We start from the raw sequence: 18,209 nt of genomic DNA, 5'->3' as shown, positions 1-18,209 counted from the left end.
TTTGCTGCTTATTTGAGAAAGCAAGCATGTTGTTGTGGCCAGACCATTCTGGAATAGGTGAAAGCCTTGGTGTCAGTGTAACACGAGGTGGCTGAGGACACTTGAAAACATCCAGGTGGGCTTTGTGAAGTCTATATGGAGGCATTTTTAAGAAGACCATGAAAAAGCCCCATGGTCAGAAAATCAGAAGAGCATGAGATCTTCCCTCTCATCAAGTCAGGAGGTGCTGGCTGGAATGACATAATGATTTATCTTTGCCCTATAATAGGCTGTGGCCACAAAAGCTTTCATGGCAAGCTGACAGAAGAACATGCCTTAGGGAAGAAGCAGTGCTTGATCCATCCCACTGCTCTTGCACTGACAACAAAATGTTCCAGAAGCTGGGAACACAATGTAAAAATATTTCAAAACAGTTAAAAGTTGAAAACCAGTTGTAGTCTAATTGGGACTCAAGTGTACTTTGTAAATATTTCATTGTTGAGAGAGAGCAACAGCAACTACCCCAAACCACTTTACTCCAAGAGAAAGTATTGCCTTGTCAACATATGGGAGAAACAGCATCTCATAGTAAAGGGTAATGCAGATTTTTCTTCTAGAACTCAGTCAAGTACAGTTTTAGCTTAGCTATTTTAAGTCCTTCCAAGAGGTCCCTTCCACAGCCAAGTATGAACAGCTGTATGCACCAAACATACTAGAAATACATGAACCTTTCTTGGGGCTATGTATCACCCATCAGGAACGCCTGTCTCTTTTGTTGACTAGAGAAGGAACTTTTGGACACCAGCTCCTGCTGAGATTGGTGGCTAAAATTTGGATGCATAAACACATAAAAGTCAATGGCTGCTCCAAATTCAGGAGCTTTCTTTTCAGCCTTGGATATCTTACTTCAGATGTGGCTCCAGTAGTTTTCAATATATTCTATCATCTGTGCCAATTCAAAGCAACATTTAAAGTGTACACTTGAACATAGACGTAAATAAAATTATAGCTCACTTGAGCAAGCTGCAAACAAGGGCATAACAACTTTTCAGAATAAAGAGGTTTTCTGGACTGCACCTCAAAAAACACCATAGATTTGAATGGTGAGACCGTACATATACACAGATTTCCTCTACAATTTGTCTAGACAATCATATTTCTAACAAGAAATTAATATATTCTGGCAGCTGGTAGATGGGAGAAAAATGGTGTAGCAAATCTCTGAAGAATTAACTGTTATGTGATATGCATTGCAAACATACATTTCTCATGCCTGCCTTTTAGGAATCTCAACTCTGAAGGGCTGGTTCCCCCAAAGTGTGCTTTTATGGGATAGTCTCCCATAGATGCTTACAGTCTAGGAGTCTTCTCATTCACCATTCTGAAACAATGCCTCTGAGGCTAATCACTGAGAAATTGAGATAAGATGTTACAACAGCCTAGGCAGCTGCTTGGAGAGCAACCCAGGCACTCTGGTTGAGAGGGTTTGTCAACATCCTCTAGCTAAACAATTTGATGGTTTTGTGAAACTCCCACATTCCCTCATTTCATTTGCATTCCTCTTGTCATCCCAGAATTGAAGGGTCAGATGCTCTCCCAAGAAGGCAGAGTTTATATTCAGCTTTATGAATCTTGGTTTTTACTTCGGGGAAAAGTTGACCTCAAGCTTCCCTGAACTGCTCCTTATTTGAGGCCCTGGAAAAGCTGAAAGCATGCAACAGTGTTTACAAGCAGTTCAATATGTAGGGAAAAAACCATCAGTGACAGTCTGCCAGAGGAGACCATTGGGATCAAAGCCCAGTTGCTAGAGCTGCAACACTCAACCTAGTTGCTAGAGAGCAACATGTAGGTTTGCTTCCTGTGTAAAACTGGTGGGAAAGTGGAAAAAATCCATGTGAGTGACAGGTGTTGACAGCAAGACGGGAGAGTGGGTCTGCAGCACCTGGCCATGCCTGCAGTGCTGAGTGCTTGGTTTTCCTTGGCACTGGCACTGCACCATGCCCAGCAGCAAAGCCAGTCCTGAGCACCATGCCCGTGCCTGAGCCATGCTGAGGCCAGGAGACCAGCCCTGGGAATGTGGGCTGCTGCTGTTTTCAAAGTCTGCCAGAGGTGAGGACCAAGAAACCATCATAAATGTTGCAAGGTTTTTCTCTTCCTAGCTTTACAGTGATATAAACAAAGACAGGACAACCTTAAGATCTAACTTATTTGAAGCATATGAAACAAGTCAGCCTGGAAGCATGCATGTCAGATCTGCCTCAGAGTTGCTAAAATCAAAGAAAAAACATAACAAAGGCACCTGCCTTTTCATCCCATCTTGTAGGCAAAAAAGAAACCCAAATATACTGGATACATACTCAAGCTTTTGCCCTTTTACACATTTTACATATATCTAAAAGACAGCACAGTATTTATAAATACTGTGTGTGGGATCTTAAGGAGCACTTAGTGTTTGTCTAACTCTGCTCCCATTGACACAAGCCAGCATTTCATCATTGATTTCAAGTACATTTTAGACACTTAACTCCAGTAGTTAATCGTATTCACATTCAAGACTTAATGTCAATGTATTTGGGAAGAGATACAAGCCTGGATACATATTCATTTATTTAGCTTTTCACTGACAAAAAGCTGAGGTCTTATTTCAAGCCAATATTGTTGCTTTTACAAGTATGGGACACAATGCTTTTACCAGCAAGATGCTATGTCTCGAAGAAAAATAGCTTTATTTGACATCCTATCTATTCATGGGTCATTAGCTTCCTTACGTTTTTAAATTCTTCAAAACCAATGCAGAGTACAAATGCAATAGGGTTTGACATGTTTACCAGGAAAGAAAAAGGAAGGAGAATAGCAGGGAAATTCCTACTGTCAATATTTAGAAGCAGATTATTCCTTCTATGTACCTTCTGTGGGCATTTTACTTGACACTGTCTTTTCTGAAGGGTCATGGCTCAACAGGACACATTCACTTATCATTGTGCCTGTCACTAAGCGACCATCAGCAGCCTACCCTCACACTGACCTACATTGAGGGGTGCAGCTTCTTTTCATCTGACAACAAGAGAACTAATTAATCCTGATAACTGAGGAATCTCATCCCATGGGGAAAGGGGTGGTTTTTTTGGAGGCATTTTATTTATTATGGAAGGCTTATTAGATGCATGTGAAAGTCAGTCAATGGGGTTGCTTAATTAATGAGCAAACATTAATTTAGATTGCAAAAGTTAGCCATTCAGTGTAAAGTAAGGGCAGGACAATTTTATTTTTTTTTATGAAAGCAGAGAGCAATCTGTGATTTTCAAGGGGAAAAAAAAAAAGAAAACTTTCTTCCATTAAATTCTGCCCCACAAAAAGAAAAACTTGATCCTCTTCTGAATTAAGTAAATAAAAATATGAATTATCTGATAACCAAAAACCCCTCTGATCACAAGTCATAGAAAAAAGATAAAATAAATGAACATTCATGTATTTTTCCAATTATATGTGTCCAGTTCTATAGACAAATGAGCAACCATGCATGCATGATGAACCTTCTGCTGATTTCTACTAAATCATGGATTCTCTTAAAAATGATAGACTGGCTGAACTCAAAATTGGGACCATGATCTGGGTTATTATTCCAATTCTGATTTTCTCAGTTTCTATTTGTAAATTATTTTTCATACACAGAGAATTTCTGCTGCCTTTGACTAAAGAAAGGAAAGCCAAAAGCTAGCTTTAAGACTAAGTTAAAAAATCACAATATTAGAAGATATAAATTTCCTTGAAGTTAAAAAGTTTGATGACTTTCTAATATCTTTTCCATAATTTGGGGCTGTGACTGTCTTCCAGCCACTCCTGTTATCCTCAACATGTTGACTAATCTTTTTTTCACCTGCACAATGAGACGTTAAGGAGAATGATCAGTTTATCTTTCCAACTTCAGTGTGTACAAAGAATCTGACCTTCTGGGTTTAAAGTGCCATCTGTGGGCAATAAAGTTATCCATCATGAAGTAATTGTTTCAGTCACTGTTAGATTTGCACGTGTTTTACCCCTTGTGAAACATAACTGAGCCTTTGAGGGTTTTACCATCAAATATGATTTCCTCCTGATTCAAACATTCAGCAAAAACGTACTTTGTAGAGGACACTCCTGCACTGGAAAGAGAGGGCAGGCTCTTTCTTAACAGGGTCTCCACCTCTCTGTGATGCTTAAAACATGAGTCATTCAGTTCAGATACAGCCCAGGACTTACTTTTGCTTCTGAGCACTTCCCTATGAGTCATTCCACTGAAGGGAATGGGAATGCCCACATATGTACAACTAATAAGCAGTTGCAGAAGCCAGACAAAATGTAAAGGAGCATGACAGTACTCAGTGGGTTGACCTTCAGTGTGTCTCCAGTGAAAATGAGCTGACTCTGCCTTGGAGCAGCACCTTTACCAGAACATGGTCACTAGCTAACCTCAAATGGAGTATATGGCTTTACTCCATTCTGTAAGGAAATCTGGGATATCAGTAGTCTTCTTTATTTCAGAGCTATTCTTGACAAGATATTGTATTACCATTTCTTTAAAAGGTTCTTCAATACATTCTGTAAGTAAATATAACTTTTTTTTTTGGTTGTACCTTCCCATAATAATTGCAATTACAACATTACACCAATTCACTCTATTAAAGAAGAAGTTATATATAGAGAAGTAAAACTCATGGTCAACTCTTAAGAACCACTTAAAGTTTCAATTTACATCTGACTATATGAAGAAGTCTAGACCAACAGGTGCTTCTAGTTTAATCAACACTGAGTCTCTCTTCAGCATTAATACTTGCATTTATAAAGGCAGGAGAACTTTTAGGGAGAGTTGTCTTAAAACTTATTTGGTGAACAGAATAGAAAAATTTGTTTTCCTGTTCTATGTGTAACTGTCTGGCCTGGTCCTGCTGCAGGACTAGAGGGGGAAGGGAGCACCCTGGATAATGAAGCTTTCTGCTTCTGTGAGTGCTGCTGGCTGGGAAGAACTGCTGCTGGAAGGAGACACTGTTCTATCCCCACACCATCACTAGCCCCCATCTCATCTGTCACCGAGTTTCTGATGATCAGGTACAGGCAAAGAAGGCACAGCCTGGTTTCCTGCTCCTAGGGGTAAAAGCACCCTCTCCATTGCCTGTACTTAGAAACAGTCCCCAGGAAAGACCTACAGTGCCAAACCATGAGCCACCCTGAGGCTTAAAGTGGTATTTCCAGGTCTTTCACATGCCATCTAATCCACATTCTAAAGGAAGCCTCACAGTCATCTAATTTCACAGCATTTCTCTGAAGTAAATCCAAACTTCACACCTGAAGCCTGCAGAAGAGAAACTAGGGCAGCTTAACTATGAGAGAGCAAGGAGTTGTGACTTTGTCCCAGGCTGACATTAACAATGGTACAGATGAGCAAATTCATGATCTGAAGCAGCAAAATGCAACCACTATTTCTATTGAAGCAGAAATTTGCAGATCAATTAAGAGCCATTGGGATTTACAAATGTTAATAGACACAGGTCCCTGGACTCAGAAGTAGTTTTGTACTTGTCTCCTGTTGGTTCCTGTGCAAGGAGAGGCACCATGTGTGCTGGTTCATAGCCGGCAGACAGAAACCCCCTCAGGGTAGAAGCACCAGCTCAAGCTGTATCACTCCTTAACAGAGCCATCTCCTGCACATATCCCTGTGGTGACTGAAACTTTCCTTTCTTTTGCATTCAAGACCAAGAAAACTATTGAATGCTGTTCACTTCCTAAGTGCACATAGAGGCACAAAAATTCCCAGCTCATTGGTTCATCCCTTTCAGGTCCAAAAGAGACACTCCATTCATCTAGTCTGATGTTTTGCAACACATGCCAAGTGATTTCTGGATCAAATGCTTATGTTTGATCAATCCCAATTATAATGTAAGAATTTAAAGTACTATTAGGACATAACAGCTGACAAAAAAAAAAAAAAAGATAAGTTAGTGGATGGCAAAGCTGGGCTGCTTTATGATACACACCATAGTAGAGTCTGAATAGTATAAGGTTGGTAACAGTAGATTAAATGAGTTCTGGGCAGACTAAAAGCCTTGACCATGACTCCATGCTGTGGAACTAAAATCAGTCAGTAGGGAAAATGGATGTGCAACTGCCCAAAAGAGGCCTTCACAGGCATAGAAAGGTATTTGAACAAATCTGTCCCTTCCTTAGTTATAATTAATTTATTCTCTATGCATTTGCTGTTCCTAGATGACTATACACACTGATGTGAGATTAAATGTTATGGAGACAAAGCAAAACACCCAGTTGCTAAAAATAATGCAATAGTTCTGACAATACTTAGTTAACACTTGTGAGCAGTACACACTGTTATGCCAATATGGCCAATAGCTGCAAAAGTAAACAAATAGATGTTTCCCCAATATCTGCCAAACATTTTGCCAGCGCTTGCCCTAGTTAGGTCAGGTTGGTTTTATAGAAGCTTGTGGTGAAGTCTTTCCAATAAAGAGCAGGGAGGGGTTGTTCACTTAAAAATTTAGAAGTAGAAATTAAACAAACTGAAACCTCAGCCCGTTATTTGAAATAAATCTCATTCCAGTTACTACCAATTAAAATTATTGACATTTCCCATCATACCTGGGCAACCAAGGCCATGCAGTTCTATGTTTTGTGGCCCACAAGACCCACTTGAAGGCACTTGCTTCACCAACTCATCAGAAGTTTGTGCCTTGTTTGCCCTACACTCAGTAGGTAACTTCAATGCATGAGTATAGACACTTGATATAATGCCAATGAAAAGTAAATTTCAGTATTTAACAGCCAAAGATCTGAGAGAAAAATAATCTTGTTTTCCTGTTGTATCCATCAAGTTTTGATATCTCTAGAAATATAGGATCTGAAATGAGCATCCTGGCCAATATCTAGCCTGATGTAAGTGCTGATTTCATCAGCTATATAAGGAGGACATATTTACAGAGATGAAATAAAACCAGCCATAACTACAAATTTTTCTTTCTCATTGAGCACATGGAATTGAAAATGGATATCCAAATGCAGTCTGACACCTCCATTATGAAACTTTGTGGGACCACTTTGGTACACCACACCAGGAAGGCAAAAGACGCACATATATGTGATATGTGTTGAGAAGAGAAATACCACAGTTGTGCCCACCTTAGTCTGCTCTTCACTCCAATGGAGTAAAGGCCCATCTTAAAAAAAAAACAGGTCATGTGAGGTTGGTAACACCAGAGCTAGCAACACTTTCACAGCCACATTCAGCACAAATCCATGTGGCTCTCATACCTCCTGTCCTGGCCCCTGCATGGAGATCCTGCTCAGGCCTTTCAGATGAGAAGTGGTTGTGACTCCGTCATGTGCCCAGCCAAAGGGACTCCATCTGATCAGCCAGTGGCACTCACCCAGGAGTGAGTTTCGTGCCTCCCCACACGATTCAGCCTGTGCTGCTCCCACTGTGTAGAGAGCCCCATCCAGACCATGCCTGTGAGTCACCAGATCTACCTACTGACATGTGTCAGCAACCACATTCCACCATGACAGATCCTAGCACATAATGACCTGTTCAATATTCTCCAGAAAAGTTTATCCCATTAATAAGTGAGTAGAAAAGTATTGATGCGGTACAAAGAAAAAGCAAGTACACTAAATTTGACACAAAACCAATTTAGAAATCCTAGGCATTTAGAGTAAAGGTGTATATTTTCTTGGCCAAACTAAATTCCTTTAGCAGTCGGATGCTTAAAATTTGTAACAGATTAGCTGGCAGGACAAATGAAGCAATGTAATAGGACTGAATTGGAAAGACTTTCATAAAGACAGGCAAACTGCCTACCTGCCAGTAATCTACCTGCTCAGCCAGCAACACAGGCCTGTCAAATTCATCTGAGGCTGTAGTAGTCACTAAGCTGTAAGCACAGAAACAAATTAGGAACTATGTAGAAGAAAATGTAAAGCAAAGTTGAAGGAGTTACACTTTGCTAAAGGCTGCTGGTTATTATTTCCATTGTTACAGCTGAACTGTCCTGTAGTGCTCCAAGACAAAAAGAAAAATCAGGAACCAACTTTTCATCCACTTCACTTAAACCTATAAAACAGAGCTATAAGTAAAGCCCCTGGCTTTAAAACAAGAGCAAGTAAATAATGCAGCACAACAATTTAAAATAGAGAAGTGAGAAGAACTGGAACAGTCTGCACAGAGGAGTTCCCTTGCAATGGCTTAGGAGCAAAACCCATTTTGCTGTTAAATGACATCTAAAGCACCCAGTCTAAGGAGGTAGATGCACATGCAGAAACCTTCTGGAAAGATTGCCTATGGCTCAATTACATTGGAAAATTATAATCATTCATACTTATAAAATAGATTAGGATGATTATCAATTGCAGCAGTGCATGAGACAAAGAAAGGTGCCCCAAGCACTTTCAGCACAACAGAACATAAAAGTCCTGTCTTACATAATTTAATGTGATTTATTTCCACTATGTAATATCCACTTGCATAAATATAGACAACAACTAAATTTTACTTTCCTTGACCCTCAATCCCATGGTTTCCTATGAAATACTATTGGATTTTAGATCATACTACCAAAAAACAAAAATCCATCAAAATTAAGAATTTTATCTTAGACTTTGTGAACCTTTCCTGAAGATGAGATGCTGGACACCACTAAAGACATGACATGAAGCTAAAAAAGCCCTTGTCTGATCCAGGATGGCAACTCTCACGCTTCTGTTAACATTAGCCTATGGTGATCCTGATGAGAGGTTTTTCCATAGAGGGATGACAATGGGAACAAAAGGGATGAATTCCTTCACTCTGTGTCAAGGAAGAGTCCCACAGGAAGGACGCTTAAGTGAGCTATGTGAAATTGTGAAATTTCTCTCATGAAATGCCCTCACACTCATCCCTTTTCGCTCCCCACGCACTAAGCAGGGGGTCTGTTCCCAGAGCACAGGCTTCCTGAGAGAACATCTGAGGAGCAGGGACATCTGCTCACAGGTCCCTGGCTCTCAAGGACCGCTGTGCCTTGCCTGCTTCACCCGTTTCCAGCCATGGAGTGGGAATAATGGCACCACATTGCCACAGCATCTTCAACCCACTGAAATCCTAGAAGCAGTTGCCCTCTAGCCCCTTGCCCATCCTTCAGCTGCTCCAACAGCAAAGAGAACCTTGTTTCAAGGCCATAACTCCAAAAGAAGGAATACAACTTAAAGAGAAGTTGCATTGCACAAGTGCTTAGTGCCATATACCAGTGACTGCTGGAAAAGCAGCCCCACCACCCAGAAAAGTCGTGCCAAGAGAAATTGGTGTCAACAACATCTCACTGAATTACGCTCTAAATATGTCACAGGGGTGAGTTAACATTGTGGGTATGGATTTCAGTAATGAAAAATCAACTGTGTTTTGAGGGGGAAACAACAGAGAGAGTAAAACCAGCTCACCATGAACATGAACCTTTTACTTCAGCATTAACACAAGACAAACCAAAGTCTGAGAAAGATGATTAATTAATCTATTAACTATTGTACAAACATCTATAATGGTGTTGAATACACTGATGCACCACATCAAGCTAAATTGTCCTCCTCTTCATCTTTAGTCTGGCACACCTCCACTCACTGTGCCACACAAAAAACAGCCCAGATGCAAACATGACTCAATGCAGAAGAAACAGTCATCCACATTCCCTGTACAAATTTCCCCATACATCTCAATGGCTTAAGACTTAAGTTTCAGAAAAAAGTACCTCTGAAATCTATAGTTTCAAATCTCTTAGCCCTCACTGTTGGTCACTCAATCTGTTAGCACTTTGCTCAAGTCCATCATGAGTTCATTCTGCTGGTCACAAAGGCAAGATATTATGCCATGCCTGGTTTTGGAGAGAGCACTAATGACTGCATTTTCAATTTTCCAGCTCCTGCTTGCACCATAGTTCTTTCTTTTAAGGATCAGGATTTATGCAGTACTGATCTCCAGACATAGGAGAATGAAACAACTTCTGCATCTCAGTAAGAGAAAACTGTGTGGACACCTCCTTGACAATCACTGGACCAATTTTAGGATAAGCAGTTCCCCATAATGCATCAAGAAGTCAGACCATTTCCAGCTAAGAATGCTTGGGAAAGGTTGCTTCCCAGTTGCAGGAATACATGCAGTGAGGATGCCTCACAAGAGCAAAGAGAGAAGACCCTGGTTCTGTCTGTGGGTAGAATTCATACACAAATATGTTTCTCTACATTCTCACAAATATTGGTAAAGGGGAAAAAAAGAGACTACTGGGGGCAGGGATGAGATCTCAAGACAAAGCATGTCTTTTGAGGGAGCGTTGTTCTTCTTGAAGGTTTCACACCAACAGGAGAGACTTGTCTCCAAGAGAAGAGGTGACTGTGATTGGGCATTTCATGCAAAACCTACTCTTGCAGCAGTCTTGCTTTCCATTCCCTCTGGGCCTGCAGCAGGAAGTCCCAAACCCTGACTCTAGGGGATTCAAAGGAACAATTATGCTGCTGAAGTGCCACCACAGCCTCTCTAGACAGAATTCTGAAACACCAAACCCTAACCCTCATCTGCTTCTGCCGAGCTTCTTCCTTCCCCAATCTCAGTTGGACATGAAAACTAGCGAGCTGATAAACAGTGTGCTGGAAGTCCCCAAACCACATTAAAGTGTAGGGACTTATCAACCACCCTGCAAATCTGGACAATTTCCTTTTGTCCTATACACCCACACAGTGTAGAAGGCTACTGGTTTCAGTCTTTGAAGCATCTGACAAAAAATAGACAGTTTGTTTGTTACTGTTTGGATGCAAAATAAAAAAACCCAAGACCACAAAAAACCTCTCAAATTTCCTCAAAAGCAAAATTTTAGGGCTTTAAATATACTGGGTGCTTCTGGATATGAAGATCTTTACTACTGCACAGGGCAAGTCCAAGTTCATCCAACACACAGTATAAATCTAGAAGATGTTAGCCCAGCCGAAAGGAGTTGCTCCAGATTTACACCAGCTATAAGGTAATGAAATCTAGCTTTGCTTGGAGCACATGGGCAAAACACCTGTCTGGTAAAACATCAGCTAGCTGTGTAAGTAATTTTCTTTAACTATGTCAGAAAGTTTGATGCTTTAACCCCATACATGCCATACATTTATTTAAATCTCTGTAATATAGCAGTTCCTAGCTCTTCCTTATGAGAATACAGTTTGGAATTTTTTAGGGAGCTCTGTTTCTATAAAGGTCCAGAAGAAGTGGGAAAGCCAGTTTTTCTGAATGTTGTTAACAACCCCAGCCCTTATCCCAAATTGGATCATTCCGTCTGTGTCATTGCTTCAGCAAGTACTCAAATCAAATTGAAACCTTAATATATGAACTTCCACCTGAACAGCACTTCCAGAGGAGTCAGGTTAGTTAGCGCAAGAAATGAACCTTAGCATTGATTAGATTTGACCTGGAATTTCTTCCTTCACTTTTTCCAGCTGGCCATGAAGTTGAAAAGTCCACCGGGGATTTTGATGTTCTAGTTGTGGCTGAAATCATATAACTCATGTAACTGAGATCATATAGTGCTGTTCGCAGATAAGACTGTAATAGAGTCTGCCACCTTCTAACTGTAAATTGCGAGGTTCCACTTCTGCATGGAAAGCCAGAAATACAGCTAAACCATCAGTTTATGTTTCTAGAAACATGGTTCATAAGCCCTGATCCAGGTTGCAGAGTCTGATGTTTTCAGGGTTTAAACACAGTCCTTCACAATCCCAAATGCAGGGGGTAAAAATTATAGCAATACTATAGTAATAATTGTAATTATAGTAATAAAGTTGAGAACTGGGAGATTGAACTTAATACCACATATTCATGTTGACCCTTATGTGTGGTCATTAGCAAGCATATGCAATACAATTTGGGAATAAATAATTATAAGATATAAAGAAAACCCAGATATATATATAAGATATAATGCAAAACCCAGAGAAAAGTATTGTTCTTTCCCAAGTTAACCAAAATATGTGTGTGCACAAGAGAGCTGAAGTGCCCAACACTCACATGTCAAATGAATTTAATTTCCTTAATCTCATTTTTCAAATGGGTACTCTCAAAGCTTGTAGGCTGCAGGTTGCTTTGGGGAATTTTAAATTATTAAGTAGACTTACATGGGCTGAAAGACCTCCTTCTGTCTCCTCCTTGTGGAGGTCTTTTTAGGTTCTTTCTGAACCACTGGCTATTTCTGAGAATCTCCCTTAGAACCTGTCAGTAAATGGAAGCTCAGCAGGCACCTGCAGAGACTGAGTTACAAGAGGCCACCAGTGATTAATTTAATTTCATCAAGAGCACTGGAAATGGAAAGTGCTGGGCAGCCTGAGTAAGAAATGCAGGTAAATGAGCAGTGAAGGAGGGTAAAATGGGAGGAAAACCACAGAGAGATGTATGGTACAAAACATCCCACCACTTCAACAATAACTTTCAAACTCTCCATGCAAATGCAACTATGGAGAGTTCTGCCAGTGGCCCACAAGAAGCGTGACCAACCTATTTGAGACGTCCAAACAAAGCAGAGCAAGAATGCTACTCTAGAAAACAAACAACAAAAACCCAAGAAAACCAATGAGGTGAAAACATTTAATTTCTGATTTGAGCACAATCTCTTGCACATGGGGAGGATATGAATTTCCAGAAAAATGGTTGTAAGGGCACCCAGCCAAACTAGAGAAGAAACCTTCCAACACCTACAGCACCTGAGCCGGCCATCGGGATATTTGTCCCCAGTACCCATAGCTCCAGGTCGTCCCCTAAGCAAGCCAAGCTTTTCCCACTGGGTTTGGTCTAGGGCGCACAGGAACAGGAAGGTGAACCAGGGTCTTTCTCACAGCCCGTGGCTCACAGAGTCCACCCTCTCCCTGGGCAGTGGGCTTGCCACGATCTGCACAATGGAAAACCTTTCCGGCAGGAAAGAGGAAGCCAGTCCCCTAGCGGAGCTGGTCACTGCAGGAGCCCGTGTAGGAGCAGGACGCCGAAGTTCAGACTCAAGCTGTGAAGGAAGCCTGGCAAGGATCTGAATCCACATTTCCTGTATCCAGGGTGGGTGTCCCATGCCTGTGCCTATTTCATCTTGGGCATAAGAACCTCCTAGGCAGAGACAAATAATGTGGGGAAATTAGCACTTTCCTGGGGAAAGGAAAGAGGAAAAAAAATGTAGAAGAATACCTATGTATCTGTATCAAAGCTGATGAATCAGCACTTCCCGAGCAGGAAAACGTCTCGGCGGAGCCTGAGGCAGCGGGAGCGCTCCCGTGGGCTCAGAGGCGCGCAGCAGACCGAGCCCCGGCCACTGGCCCGGGGCAGCGCGGCCGGGCGGGCGCTCCGCTGACCGCAGGAGCGCCGGCATCGACGGCTGTCCCGCGGGGAGCTCGGCCTTTCGCTTCCCCACGCGGGGTTTGCTCTCGCTCCCCGCCGGCCCCTTGTGCCGAGCGCCGTCCCCGCGGGAGCGGGGCATCCCCGGGACAGGGATGTGCCCGGGGGCACACTCGGGAGCCGCCTGTGCCCGGCCACCTCGCACCCCGCTCTCAGGTGACCGGCCACACAGCGCTGGGACGCGCTGCCCACCGCGGCGCTCCGGCCCACGCGGACTGGCGCTTGGCTCAAAGCAGAATAAAACTCGGTTAAGAGCATCAAATCTGTAGTGTTCCATCCCCATCATTGCGGGATGTAGGCACCGGAGAGCAGCTCCGTCCCGCTCTCCAGTAAGCCCCGGCAGCCAGCCCCCCACGGAGCGCCACCGGGGCTCCGCCGACCTGCGCGGGCGGGAGGAGCAGAACCTCGATTTTTGCAAAGAAAAGGTACACCTTTGCCGCTTCACGGCCAGAGCTGGGACACATGAAAACAAAGTGCGGAGAAAAGAAGCGTGCCCTGCAGCCAAGGCATGCTCTCGTTCCGTGATGCACCGCTTGGGACAACTCCCGATGATGTACGGCGGTCCCCCGTGCCCGGGAGAGGCTGGCCTCCACGCCACCACTGCCTCCCAGGAGCAGGAGAGGCACCACGGCTCCGCGCCCCCGGACCCTCCGGGACCTGCTCCCGGAGCACAACGACAGCTCGGGCATGCGGTGTTTCTCCGCTCCCTGGAAAGCAGGGATCGCTTCCCCGGCCCTGCCCAGAGGAAAGGGGCAAAGGGGAGGCAGGTGCCCGCCGGTTCCAGCCGACAAGCGGCTGCGGTGGAAGCGGTCAGGGGCGCGGAGGGCGCAGCCGACGAGGCACATCCCTGGGGACCCGTCGCGGAGAGCTCGGCGCAGAACGGGGTCTGACCGGGGCAGCGCGCACCAGCGGTCCCTTACCTGCGAGCAGGAGGGCGGCTCCCAGCAGCACGGTCCCTGAGAGCAGCTGGCGGGGCATGGTCCTGCCTGCAGGAACGCAGGGCTTTTTCCCTGCCGACGGCGGCGAGGCAGGGGCAGAGGCACCGGCTGGGCTCCGACGGGCTCTCCTCGGTCCTGGGCGCTTCCCGCGGTGGAAGAGACAACGGCAAAGCGAGGCGCGGAATCCGCATCCAGCAGCCCCCGAGTCCTACCCGCCCGCCCCGGCCCGGCCCGGCCCGACCTGCGGAAACGGAGTGCGCGCTGCGGGCCGCCCTGCCAGCCTCACCTCCCGCGGGCATCAGATACCCGCCAGCCGCAGCCTCGCTGATTTATAACTTCTCCACCCCTCGCCGCGCACCCCTCCGCCCCCCCGCCCACATCCTCCGCCGGGAGCACGCCCTCCCCGGGACGCGTCCCCCGCCCGCCCGCCCGCCCGCCCGTCGGCGGGCCCGGTGTCGCTGCCCCGCGGGTCTCCCGGCCCCACGGAGCCCGGCCGTGCCCTCCCGCCGCAGCCCGGCTTGGGGCTGCTCCCAGCCGCCGCGGCCGCAGCGCTGCCGGGCGGGCAGCGGGGCTCGTCCCTCGCACGTTGTCAGGCTGCCCTAGGGAGGGCGTGGAGCGGACTCGCGATTCCTGGACCAAATGCTGAGCGGTGGGGTCCCCGTCCTGCGGAGACCTCCTCCTGCTCCGCAAGAACACCTTGACAGCGCCGCGTCCCGCCACCGGCTGCCGAGCCGGGCGGGGGCCATTGACAGCCGCTCCCCCGCTGCCCGGCGCGATGCTCGGGGCACCCAAAGCGCTGCCCATGCCCCAGGGGCCCGCGGCTCCGCTCCCCGCCTTCCCTGGGGAGAGGGAGACGCGGGGCAGACCGCTCTGTGCGGGGCCTGACCCAGAGCAGCGCGGGTCCCACCAGCAGCACTGAGAGCGCTCAGAGCAGGGAAGCCAGGAAGGGGCAGCACTGGCTAAGGATGCTTGGGAGTCTGCCCTGCCAGCTCCCCTGCTGGCCTTCACTGACTCTATAGCATTCAGGGCAGCGATGGAAACATATTTCTCCCTCTCTGTGCCCATAACCTTACGTTTCCCATATATGTTTTATTTCGTGAAAGATAGCAGAGAGCCCTTGACAGCAAGACTTAAGCCCTGTGTTTCCACTTTTTCCCTGTGTAGCCAGAGAAAGGCTGTTGCATGAGTCGGGTCTTCAGTTTGACCCACTGTGGCCTTTCCTATATTTTTATACTATGAAACAAGTCACAAGAGTGTCTGCATGGGGCAGGTAAATGTGATCATCCCCCTCTTACAGAGAAGGAAACGGAGGCGCATAGAGAGGTTAGGCAGCTAGTCCAAGGTCATAGGAAGCTGGTGACAGGAGACACAAATAGAACTCAGACCTCCCATGTCCCACCAGACCATCCTGTGCAAGAAAAAAAAAATAAGAAGTTGATGTTGTTTTTAACTTGAGAACTGTTTAGCTTTAAAGTTTTAAGTCTGTGAGAATATTTCCTGCACGCGTCTGTTCAACTCCTATTCATAAATTACGCCCTAAGCTACAAATTTAAGTCTGTATTTTCCAATCTTCCTGCCCCCAGCTGAGACCTTGAAAATAAAATAGCTATGGATACCTTCCCCCTCAGCTGCTCACACCATGGGGGGAAGAACCCAGAGGTTTCTTTCCCGAAGAGGATGACTCACACGAAGTCACCTCCTCCACTGGAGAGGATAGCAGCTGGGAAAACAGTCAGCCAGGGAGGACAGGCCAGCAAGAACTAGGACACTGAGCATCCTGACAGCTTAGACCCCCTAGGAGCAAGGGCTCCCCTATGGAAGGACCTCAGGGAACAGTTTGTGCCTGCCTTTGGCCAACCCAGTGCTGAGTACGTGCCGAGTCTGAGATGATGCAAACCCAATCACAAGCTCAGCAGCCATGCCACACCAGTTCCTCCCCATCTCCTTCACACCTCCTACATCACAGCTGCATTCAGTCATGGCCCTCCAAAGACCACATTTCTTTGGCAAGCCATAGCTTCTTCCTTCTCCAACAGATGTAATCAGCTCGTGATCCACTCAAGTGGCTGAAGACCAGGGGGGCCAAACCTGAAGATCTGCTCCTAATCTCTCTTCACTCTTTTATCTGTTAAGGTCAGGGAGAGATGAGATGTGGAGCTTGTAGAATGGAAAGACCGTAGCAGAGAGATAGGGGAAAGAAAGAAGAAGCAGATATTCCCATAAAGCAGAAGGAACGTATAGTAGGAAGCTTGTGCCTGGAACTGACCAGGCTAAACACATAAATTGGAACATCTGGACAGATAGAAAATGTGAAGGGGAGGGCTGCATGGAATGTACTTGACTTTATTTTTAGTGTGTGTGTGTGTGTGTGTGTGTGTGTACTACTACCATGCAATTTGCAACACCCAGTAGGATGCAAACTACCTTTGAAGAGTAGTTTAGATGCTGTGGCTGGACAAACACTAAGGAGACAGCCATAGATCTATCCCAGGCAAAAGTCTATCCTGCAGGCAATATGATCTCTTCTTACCGGAATCTTAGGCCTTGGTTTGATCCTAAGTAGTAGGAGGCATATGTAAGGCCAATTTTATCCTTGGAATTTGACCATTACTCACTGAGGCAAACAGCTCTGGTACAAGCACATCTCACAGCAGAGCAGGGGATTGTGGTGAGTTTCTAGAAGCAGGAGAAACCCAAGAGAGGCTCACATGGAACTAGAAGCTTGCACAAGAGAGGCTTACTCAGCATAGCATAGAGCCAGGAACCCCCTGGGGAGCACGAGCCTGAATCTGGAGACATCCCACTCAGCTGGCTAATGTCCTAGGCTTCAAGGAGGACAAGAAGGATGACCCTAATAACTGCAGGTCTGTCAGGTTCTGCCAGAGAGCAGCACCACAGAAAATGTCAGTGGCAAGCTGAATGTAAGTCTGCAGTGTGATTCATATTTTTGACTTGTACCAGTGAGTCCTGGCAGCCAGGAGGTCACACATATCCTGGGAGGGTGTCAGGCACAGCATCACCAGCCAGACAAGGGAGGGGATTGTCCCACTCTGTCTGCACTGGTGGGCCTCACCTCAAGTGCTGTGGGCAGGTTTGGGTGACACACTATAAGAAGGACATCAAACAATTACAGTATGTCCAGAGGAGTGGGACGAAGATTGTGAATGGCCCCAAGAGCAAGACTTAGGAAGAGGAGCTCAAATGGCTTGTTTGCTCAGCCTAGAGAAGAGGAGAGTGAGGGGAGACTTCATAGTGGTCTATAGCTCCCTTACAAGGTGAAGAGGAGGGGCAGGAGCTTTTATCTTCTTTCTGGTGACCAATAATAGGCCAATAATGGGAACATCACAAAGCTGTGTCAGGGGAGGTTTACGCTGCATATTAGGAAAAGATTATTCACCCAGAGTGAGACAGGGCACTGAAACAGCTTCCCCATCACACCAAGCCTGCCAGAGTTCAAGTGTTTGGACAATGCTCTCAGGCATATGGTGTTATTCTTGGGATGTCCTGTGCAGGGCCAGAAGTTGGACTTGATGATTCTTGTGGGTCCCTTCCAACTCAGAGTATTCTATGATTTTATATTTCTATGAATAATGGATACATAACAGTTGTTATGTTCCCTTCAGCTCTGAAATGTGGGAATTTTCATTTTTCTAGCATTTGTTAAAAATACTATTATTAAATACTAGGAAGGAAATCAGCCAAATTTAGCAGCTGAGACTAAGCCCTCTGAAACATATCAGGCAAACATTTTGCAAGACTGATCATCTGCTCAATCTCCAGCACTACAGAAGCTGAAAAAGAGAGAGAAGAAACAGCCTTCACAGTAGACAACATTTGTTTTCAGTGTTCACTTGCAACCCAGAAGTACCTTGTATTGT

General features: G+C 45.4%; 1 protein-coding gene across 1 annotated transcript in view; it reads right to left on the bottom strand.

The window, feature by feature from the left end:
* Nucleotides 1-14,668, bottom strand: part of FLT1 (fms related receptor tyrosine kinase 1) — a 109,254-nt gene extending 94,586 nt beyond the window's left edge. Inside the window, exon 1 of the mRNA XM_064409121.1 lies at nucleotides 14,314-14,668. Within this exon, the coding sequence (XP_064265191.1) occupies nucleotides 14,314-14,371 (58 nt within the window). The 5' untranslated portion in view covers nucleotides 14,372-14,668. The remainder of the gene's footprint in view (nucleotides 1-14,313) is intronic.
* Between the last annotated feature and the right edge of the window lie 3,541 nt (nucleotides 14,669-18,209).

Source organism: Passer domesticus, chromosome 2, assembly GCF_036417665.1.
Source record: "Passer domesticus isolate bPasDom1 chromosome 2, bPasDom1.hap1, whole genome shotgun sequence".
NCBI lineage: Eukaryota > Metazoa > Chordata > Aves > Passeriformes > Passeridae > Passer > Passer domesticus.
The sequence above is the reverse complement of the archived record's forward strand: the minus strand, read 5'-3'. Positions and strand labels throughout refer to the sequence as shown.